General features: G+C 55.3%; 1 protein-coding gene across 5 annotated transcripts; it reads left to right on the top strand.

The window, feature by feature from the left end:
• The first annotated feature begins 4,191 nt into the window (after positions 1–4,191).
• On the top strand, positions 4,192–8,732 carry REM2 (RRAD and GEM like GTPase 2). Of its 5 annotated transcripts, none has more exons than XM_082386223.1 (5): positions 4,192–4,424; positions 5,653–5,994; positions 6,238–6,311; positions 7,046–7,253; positions 7,644–8,072. In XM_082386223.1, exons 1-5 carry the CDS (start codon positions 4,322–4,324, stop codon positions 7,937–7,939), a joined length of 1,023 nt encoding a protein of 340 aa, XP_082242349.1. In that variant the 5' UTR covers positions 4,192–4,321; the 3' UTR covers positions 7,940–8,072. The 5 variants fall into 5 exon arrangements, with proteins under 5 accessions (XP_082242349.1, XP_082242352.1, XP_082242350.1 ...); XM_082386226.1 differs by having other exon boundaries at positions 7,513–7,751; XM_082386224.1 differs by lacking the exon at positions 4,192–4,424 and having other exon boundaries at positions 5,886–5,994; positions 7,513–8,732.
• The last annotated feature ends 984 nt before the right edge of the window (positions 8,733–9,716 follow it).

Here is a 9,716-nt window from a genome sequence, read left to right as displayed (position 1 = left end):
CAAAGCGGGCAAAGATGCGTCCAGAGAAAAATCATAATCGTTCAGGGTGTGAAGATGCGAGCATCACCTTGGCCAGATCCAAGAGGTCTTCCTGGAAGAGGGCCCAAACTAGATCCTAAAGAATGCTGTCAGTAGCTGGTATAGAATTGTGAATTTTAGGCGGGGTGAGAGTCCATACGATAAGCAAACTAAGGAGACAGTGAGGGCTAGGGCTGTAAGAGGGACCCTAGACTTCCTGAGAAAGGGGCTCAGGGGCACAAGCAATAGCCAGAGCCAAAGAGCTGGAGAGGGTAATGGAGGAGGGAATGATCTGTGAGAAATGTTGGGACCCAGCCTGTGGTAAGCAAGCTGACAGAGCTGTCCCAGAGTTTAAAAGGAAAATCAGCCGGGACAAAGGATTTAGAAAGAGCCTGTGGGAGTGGGTGTGATGCCCACAGGAGCAGAGCTGAGGCATTCCCTAACAGAATCAGTCCCCGGAGAAGGGGCTCCCCCTCAGGCTCCCTTACCCTTCCTGCCTGGCCCGGCCTATCCCCACCTCCCTGGTGGAGGGGCCCTGTTGATTACACACTGCCAGCATCCTCACACCCAGCACTAATTGCATACCGTTCCCTCTCGCAGCGAGCAGGAGCCTAGGGAAGTGGCTGAGGGATGTGGTACAGTCTTGGGACACTGGCATCTTGGCTTGGGGAAGACTCAAGCACCTTTCACTCCACGCCCCCTCCAGAGATTGGGGAAGGGGCTCCAGAGATTCTCATCCTTGCTTGCTGTTCTCCCTCCGGGCCTGCCTTCCCCAGTGCAAACAATCACTGGGTCCCACCCGCGTCGGGCCCAGTGAAAACAGGCAGGGAATGTTGATTTCCCCTCCCATGCCTCTCCATCACCTGGCCTCCGCCTCTCCCTGCTCCTCTCCTTCTCCATAGCCACCTCAAAACCTTCAGCCTGATATCCTCATCCTTGTCCTGCTCCAGACCTTTTACCTCCTAGGGGTATTTGAAACTTGAAAATGGACAAAGATTTAAGGTAGAAGAATGTTCCTCGTGGTGGAATGCTTCAGAATGCTGGAGGGAGGACTTGAAGGTAGAGTTCACTAGGAAGCCCTGTGCATGTAGATTTATGGGCCTGAAAGAAGATTCCTCTAGGTGCTGGGTGTGTAATCTAGGAGGTGCAAGCAGTAACACCATTTTTGTCAGCCACAGTGAAGCCCCAGGTGGCGGGGAGAGGGGACTGACATTGTACAGGCAGAATGGGGAAACTAAGATAGAGGGTCTTACCCAGGCAAGGGTGGGGCAGTAGGGGGCTGTCACCCAAGTTATTTTCACCACGGCCCAAGGAAAAAGAAGTGAGGCGACTTCAGATCCTATCAGGATAGACACCACTGTCCAAGGTGCCCAGTATCGGGGGTGTGGGACTCATGCAAAGGCCCTTGGTGGGGAGGAGGGAGGTGATCTCAGTTATGAGATGGGGATCAGGCTGAAAATCTGAGATAAATCTGAGCAGATACCAGAATTTGGTCCTTAAGGAGCAGAATCTGGGCCTGAACCAAGCTCCAGGCCACGCTGGGAGGGGAAAGGGACCCCCAGCCACACAGCCTGAGACTGTGGGAGCACCAAATTGTTGGGCAACCTGCTGAGTGCCAAACCCTTTATCACACGTAGCTAACCCTCACAACGAGGCTGTGCCGTGGGCATCACAGCCCCAAGTCACAGGCTCATGAGCAGCTTCCGAGGAATTAAGACTGCTCCAGTCTCTACTGAGAGGCAGACTTAAATCTGGATCAGCTCGGTTCCAAATCTCAGTCTGTCCCACTATTACACAGGACCTCCAGTTCCTGAGGGAACCTTGACCTGCGCTGGGCAAGTGCCCCTGCGCTGGGCAAGTGCACAGCCTCTTACCAGTGGGACAAGAGAGATGGTGGTTCAAGATGAAACCCAGCATGCGTCTGTGGCCTAAGGCTGGATTGAGGGCAGGCGGAAGTCATGGTCAAGAATCCTCGCTGGGGTCTCCAGCCCCTGACACTCTTATCTAGTATCATAGAAATGAATTCTACCACCTAAATGAGTTTTCCAGAAACATAAAGCTCACCCCTTTACAATTTAAAACTTTTTAAAAACTCATTCTGGAAGGAAATCACTCTAAAACATTACACTCGTCTTCAGCCCATCTGCACTATAATATAAATCCTTCTGGATAGCTGAGGATCATTCATAGACACCAAAAACCTCTGCAGCAATGTTTTCAGAAGCTGTAACAGCGTCAGAAAAGCTATTTGCCTTAATGCCAGATGACCTTGGACCACTTTTTAAATGCTTATGACTGCTTTAAAAGTTTTCTGTGGGGACTTCCCTGGTGGCGCAGTGGTTAAGAATCCGCTTGCCAACGCAGGGGACACAGGTTCGAGCCCTGGTGCGGGAAGATCCCACATGCCGTAGAGCAACTAAGCCCGTGTGCCACCACTAGTGAGCCTGCGCTCCAGAGTCCGCGAGCCACAACTACTGAGCCCACAGGGCAGAACTACTGAAGCCCGCACACCTAGAGCCCGTGATCCGCAACAAGAGAAGCCACCGCAATGAGAAGCCCGCACACTGCAACGAAGAGTAGCCCCCACTCGCCGCAACTAGAGAAAGCCCACGCGCAGCAACGAAGACCCAACACAGCCAAAAATAAATAAATAAATAAATTTAAAAAATTTTAAAAATAAAAGTTTTCTGTGATACTGCTTCCCTTGCTACCAAGCGATCAGGGGTCACTAGCTGCTATAAATGTGCTTCTAATCTTTGAGCACAGGAACACACATGGACACATTAAAATTGTGAATAAAGTAAGAACGAGTAGGCTGTGATTGAGGACTGTAGGGTCTGTCCAGTGAGTGAAGCACATGAAGACTGTAGCTGCTTAAGAGTTCTTTCTGCTCCCTCTAGACCCCACAATGTTACCCTGCAGTTGACCTCCACATAAGTGAAGCGTCACTGCACTAGTAACCCCGAGATCACTATTTGCTTCTTCAATTGGAAAAGTCCACTGAAGATCACAATATAGATTGTCCCCAATAATAGGAGACAGTTGGAATATTTAAGACAAGGAAGGCAGCATAGCATAGAGACAAAAAACAGTCTTTGGCATTGGAAAGATCTGGGTGGGAATCCTGGTGTCCCCATTTTCCAGCTGCATGATTGATTTGGGGGACAGGCCACTCACCCACCACTCTGAGCCTCAGGGTCATGAGGATGAAAGGAGAGAATGCAGGAAGGTGCTTAGCACAGCATCTGGCAAAAATGGGGTGAGAAGGGGCCAGGAAATCGGAATGTGTGTTTGGGTCCTTGGGGGCATCAGGAAGTCAAGAGTGGGAGTCTGAAGGGAAAGGGACCGGGCAGAAAAGGAGCAGTAAAGGAGCCCCGCTATCCTGGCTTCCCCCGCAAGAGGTAGGTGTCATTGTGTGTCTGCCCTGTGTAGCCCAGAAGGCCTGGGGCTGCCCCAGAGAGCACTGAGAGGGGGGCTGGCTCCCGCACTGGGGATTGGGAACTTCTTCTAGAGGGCTGTCTCTCCCCTTTTTCCTGCTCTGATTAACACGAGGTTGGTGGGCCGGGCAGGGAGGGAGAGATGGGGAAGGAGTCCCCACAATGGTTTGTACCCACCTGAACCTAGTAAAAATATGAAGCTGCCAAACAAAGCAGCCATGTCTCCTTCCTCAAAGCCCCCATCTGCCTAGCGGCCAGGCTGGGAAGTGGGTACTGCTGTGGGCCTTAGCCCAGAAGGGGTAATATGGGGAAGAGGGGGTGGCAGAGAAGCTTGGTGGCGGGGTGGCTGTCCTCCTGTCCCTGCGTCTTTTTTGGTTTCTTCCTTTAGCCCCTCCATTTAGCTACTGAGCACCCACTCCGGGCTGAACGCTGGGCTAAGGGGCTGGGATACGGAGACAAATGACACATAGTCCTGGCTCCTGGAGAAAGACCACCCAGGCCCTGGGTCCTTGCCTCCTCCCATCCTCAGCTCCCTTGCCCCCTGACCCCTCACCCCACTTCTCTGAACCCGTCTCTTCTGCCCCTCTGACTTTGTTCTGTTCATGTCTTAACCAGACTCCGCAGTGTGTGTGCTCCCAGAGGGAAGCGATGCAAAGGGGGTGGGGGGTGGGGTGGGCAGAAAGGAGGGAATCCCGCTGACATCATGGCTCATTAGCATATGTGACCTCATCAGGAGGTGGGACTGTTTCCCCAGGTGTCTAGGGGGAGGGCATGGGGGGTGGTATTTAAAGGGAAGAGCTGACAGTGCTGCTGAGTGAGGGAGCGGGTGCTGCGAGCCGCCAGGCTGCACACGCACACGCACACCGATGCACACAGACCTCGACACCGACATGGACACGGACACAGAAACCACAGCACTCTGCCCCGCTGGCAGCCACCAGGCCTCCCCGCCAGGGACGCCCACACCAGGTGAGGGCTGAGCTGGCAGGTGCTGGCTGCAACCATGGGGGTGGGAGCTGAAGCTTTGGTGGGGAGGTCAGAACTAGGGGTTGAAGGAGCTCGAACCCAAACAGCAAGAGGGGAAGACCAACTCAGGAAGTGGGGAAGCCTCCTGCCCACACCAGGACTGGGGCTCAGCTGAGGTGGGGGGCTAGGGGGCAGAGGTGGGCTGCCTAAATGTCCCCTAACCCATCACCGGGGGCGTCCCTGGGGAAACTGGTACTTAGCCCCTAGGTCTGCCTCATTCCCAAGAGGTTGGGACGGGCAGGAGGGAAGGGGGAAAGACAAGGGGCAGCCCACAAGCCTGGGAATCAGGGGCAGGGGGCTACCCTGGGGAACTGTTTTGAGGGTTTCTCTGGCTCCTAGAGGCCCTGGCTGCCAGCCAAGTATTGATCCTGGGCTATTTCCAGCCTCTCTCTATCCCCCTTTGTTATGTCTGTGGTTCCTCCTCCAGTTACCCTGACCCGTGCATTGTCACTCTCCCTGCTACTGCTCTCTCGCTATTTCTCCTCCTCCCTCCCTCTCTCTCCCTCCCTCAGCCTCACGATGAACACAATATTCTGTCGGACTCACAGGGACAGCCAGGGGTGCAGAAGGATTCTCACACACAGACATGCATTGGGGGATGCTTACCTACAGGGCCATGGGAAGAGGCAGCCCCCTTAACACACCCATGGAGACCCAACACACACATCTCAGTGAGCAAGTCCCTTCCCTGGGAACAGGCTCCCCACAAAGTTTTTGACTCTATCAGTACCCAATCCCAGAACCTGGGCAGCAGCTTCAGTTTATCCTCTGGGTGGGGATCATCAGTGCAGGAAGCAGGAGGGGGCAGGGCCTCCCGGTGGAAGGAGGGGCAGCCCTCGGCCAGAGGCCTAGTCTGGGGGTGTGCCTGTGTGTCAGTGTGAAGTGTGAGTGGGTGTGCAAGCCTGCACACAGGTGCCTCCCCTGCATGGGGCATGTTTTGAACGGGCTGTGGCTGAAACCACACTGGGCAAGCCTTCAGGTCAGCCCCTGGGAGCCCCACCAGTTCAGGCCTCTGGTGGAGTTCAGTGGAAGAGGTCGGACCAAAGATTCTCAGCTCCTTCTGGGTCACGGTCATCGACTGGGCCTCTGAGGCTGGAGCAGCCAGGACTGAGTCCTCTGCAGGTGTCTAGGCCTACCCCACTCATAGCTTCCTTCTCTTTGCCCCCCCCAGAAGCAGATGCTACACTGCTGAAGAAGCCAGAGAAACTGTTGGCAGGGTTGGACCGGGGCGGGCCACCCCCTGCCCCGGGGGCCCCCAGACGAAGAGGCAGTATGCCTGTCCCCTACAAGCACCAGCTGCGGCGGGCCCAGGCTGTAGATGAACTTGACTGGCCACCTCAAACCTCATCCTCTGGCTCCTCTGACTCCCTGGGTTCAGGAGAGGCAGCCCCCACCCAAAAGGATGGCATCTTCAAGGTCATGCTGGTGGGGGAGAGCGGCGTGGGCAAGAGCACCCTAGCAGGCACTTTCGGTGGTCTCCAGGGAGACAGTGCTCACGAGCCGGAGAACCCAGGTATTTGGGGGAGCCCTGCAAGGATTGAGGGTGCCTCTGGAGCCCTAGTCAGGGATGGAAGAGCTCAAGGCATGAACAGTCCTGGAGGCCAGAACCTAAGAGAAACTGTTTCAATGCTTTCTGTGGCAACCTCCCTGGAGGGGGTCCCTGGTGCTGGGATCTAAGGCATCCCTGGTTACCAGGTCTTACAGGTGTTGGGGAGCCTCCTAATGGGCTCTATTCCCTGTCCCTATTTCCCAACAGAGGACACCTATGAGAGACGCATCATGGTGGATAAGGAGGAAGTGACTCTAGTTGTTTATGACATCTGGGAACAGGTGAGAACTAAGATGTGGCTGCAAGCAGGTGATGAAACCTGGGAGAGCTGAGGAGGGGCCAAGTATGGCTGAAGGCTGAAGGCTGGTGGGACTACAGCCCCTGGTTTTAACATGTAGTGGAACCTGACCTTTCATATATATTGTCTCAGAGAGCAAAGGCTCACACCTATGCACATACCATGGCATTGAGAGCTGCTGTCTGGTTTCCAGGATCTTCTGACCCAGAGGAAAGTTAGGATCTGGATTTGACAAACCCTGCAACTGCAAGCCAGGCTGAACACCCTGAAACTGACCCCCTCTGTACATTTTTCAGCCTAGAAGATCCTGATCTGAGAGGACAGAAGCTCAGGGCTCTGTAATGTCAGGGAAGGGGGAAAAAAGTGAGGACTTGTGAATATTTGGACATAAATGATTACTATGCAGAAACGAGAGGCCAGATTACACACACTTGAATAGCATTCATTTTTTAAGAGCTTAAGCATAAGAAAGTAGGATGGGCTACCCTAGTCTAGGATCCTATGTCCCCCATTCGCCCATGTGGGGCTCACATTACAAACTTCTCCCTCCTCCACAAACACACTCTGAGTATGGAGATTCTGCCATTAACTAGCTCTGTGTCCTAAGCAGGTGGCTTCTCCCTCACATCCTGGCTCCTCATCCTTGAGGTGTAGGTGCTGGGCAGGTTCTCCCATGCCTCCAGCCCTGACGTTCCACGACTCTCTGCCCATCTGCAGGGGGATGCAGGGGGGTGGCTGCAGGACCACTGCCTTCAGACGGGGGATGCCTTTCTCATCGTCTTCTCAGTCACCGACCGACAAAGCTTCTCCAAAGTTCCAGAGACCCTACTACGGCTCAGGGCTGGGAGGCCCCACCATGACCTGCCTGTCATCCTCGTTGGAAACAAGAGTGACCTGGCCCGCTCCCGGGAGGTCTCACTGGAGGGTGAGTACCCTGAACCTCATTCATGTTTGCAATCTCAGGGAACCCTCTCCCTTCCAGGACATCTCTTCTCCATAAGGCCCTTTTACCCTCCTGGGTGCACAAAACTGCAGTTAGCCCCAGGCTAAGGGCAGACTCTCAATGCCCACGCCTTGGGCCCCGAGACTCCCTTCTCTTCCCCCTCACCTCTTCTCAAGGCCCCTTTCTCCCTCCCCCTCCACACCACCACCGCCCTCCACTTAATCCCTGCTTGTTCTATCAGTTGCAAGAGATCCATTTGCCCCAATCCCTTTCCACTGCACGCCCTGGACCCCCCAGACCCAGCCTCGCCCGGCCCCGGGCCCAGCGCAACCCCATGGGCGGGCGGGCGCCTGAACACGTCCCTTCCTGCAGAGGGTCGCCATCTGGCAGGGACACTGAGCTGCAAGCACATCGAGACGTCGGCCGCGCTGCACCACAACACGCGGGAGCTCTTCGAGGGAGCGGTGCGCCAGATCCGGCTGCGGCGGGGCCCGAACCGCGCTGGGGGCCCGCAGCCCGAGTGGGGCAGGCCCGAGGGCCCCGCGCCGCCCACGCGCCGCGAGAGCCTCACCAAGAAGGCCAAGCGCTTCCTTGCCAACCTGGTGCCGCGCAACACCAAGTTCTTCAAGCAGCGCTCCAGGTCGTGTCACGACCTCTCCGTGCTCTGAGCCGCGGTCGCTATGGTCACCGTGGTCGCCATGGTCACCGCGGTCGCCATGGTCACCGCGCCCTCCGCTCGCCCCCTCGCCCCGCCCCGCCCCCCTCCGGCTTCCTCTGTGAAGACAGTCTAGGAAACCAGAAACTCCCGGGACGCCCCGGTGTGACTTTGGGAGCTGGGCCCCCCGCCCCCAGACCCCGGCGGGCGTCGCCCCACCCGCTCCGCGCGCCCCCCGGTTACCTCCCGGCCTCGGGGCTCCTGGAAGGCGAGGACGCTGACCCGCGGGGGTCGCGCAGCGACTGTTGGGCGGGGCGGCTTCCGGCGGGCGGGGAGGGAAGTAGTTCTGCAAGGTATTTTGTTTTTTTATTAATTCACGCTTGACCACCTCTCCCGTAAAGAGATGCTAAAAGCAAGAACTGGAAAAGTGCTTTGTAAACTCCTTTACAGTTTTCCACCTTTGTACTCAGCGCGAATATGCCTCAACTTTAAGAGATTCTTAAAGGTAAAGACACGGAGCCGCTTCTTTGAGACTTTCCTAAAGCGTCCTGGCTCTGATCTGCTGCACTTGTCCACTTTGCCTTTAAGAAGTTCTTAAAGGCAAGGGCCTGGAAGCGCTGTTCTTCTGAATTGATTGTGATTTACCGTTACACCACGGCACTTCCCCTTTAAGGTTATTAAGGGGAAGGTGTGCAGAGACTTTTGCCTGAAGAGCTGTGCGGTGGCAACCCGCCTTTAGCCAGGTCCCAGGAGGCACCAGCAAGGGGGCCACCCTTCCCTTTTCAATAAAGAATTTTTCTACTGCACTTGCTCACTTTGACTCTCTGTTCTCAAAGCGCCCCCCCCCCCCCCACGGAAGGGATGGGTGGATTTAGGTTCCTTGCTCCTCTGAGCCTGAGTTTTCTTGTCTGTAACGGTTCTAGGGAGACTCCGGAACTGACTTAGTCCTGGAGTAGTCATAACAAGGGGCAAAAGGCCCCTAAAGTTTACGGAGTCCAGCTTGTCCCTTTGCCAATGAAAAAACAGGCCTGGAGAGGAGCAGGGACCCGTTAGAATTAATTTGGTAACTCAGTGACCAAGTCCCCATCACCTTACCCCTTATCCGGCAAGGAGCAGGCTGGAGGCTACATTTTGTACCCAGAACTACACTCAGCTGTGACCTGGGCTGATTCAAGGTGGGGCCCACATCCAACAGGGAGGCCCATCAGCTGGGGCGTGATAGGGTTGGCCTGCACCTCCCCAGCTGTCACCTGCAAGGTCCCTGTGAGAGCTGAAGCTGTCACTGCCTCCCCTGGGGACGCCCACGCCTGCTGCTGCCTGAGCTGAGTGTGAACAAAGAGAGCAGAGGCAGCAGTTCCCCTCACCCCTAGACATACAATACAGCTACCCGAGCACCTGAGGGCCAGGCCTCCACTCCACCCCACCCAGGTTCCCAGAACTCGATGGAAAGAGGGATGAGATGTCTCCTGAGTCCTTGCAGCTGGGGAGGAGCCAAGGGGGACCAGCCCAGCACAGGTGGTGAGATGATGATATGAATAATGACACTATCCTTAGGACTTAATTTACTTTGTCTCAATTCTTTAATGACTATATGAGGTGTCACTACCTCTTCTACTGTGGAAGAAACAGAAAGTAACTTGCCTGAGGTCAATAAGCAATAGAGCTGGGATTGGACTCTCGTCTGCTTGATACTTAATGGTGATTGTATCCAGCCTTGCATCTGAGGTTCCCCTTCAGTGAGGATGATGGGAAGAGGGAGAGGGACAGTAGAAAGAATGCAGGGGACACTA

Source organism: Balaenoptera borealis (genome assembly GCF_965194805.1).
Source record: "Balaenoptera borealis genome assembly, chromosome: 3".
Lineage (NCBI taxonomy): Eukaryota > Metazoa > Chordata > Mammalia > Artiodactyla > Balaenopteridae > Balaenoptera > Balaenoptera borealis.
The sequence above is the reverse complement of the archived record's forward strand: the minus strand, read 5'-3'. Positions and strand labels throughout refer to the sequence as shown.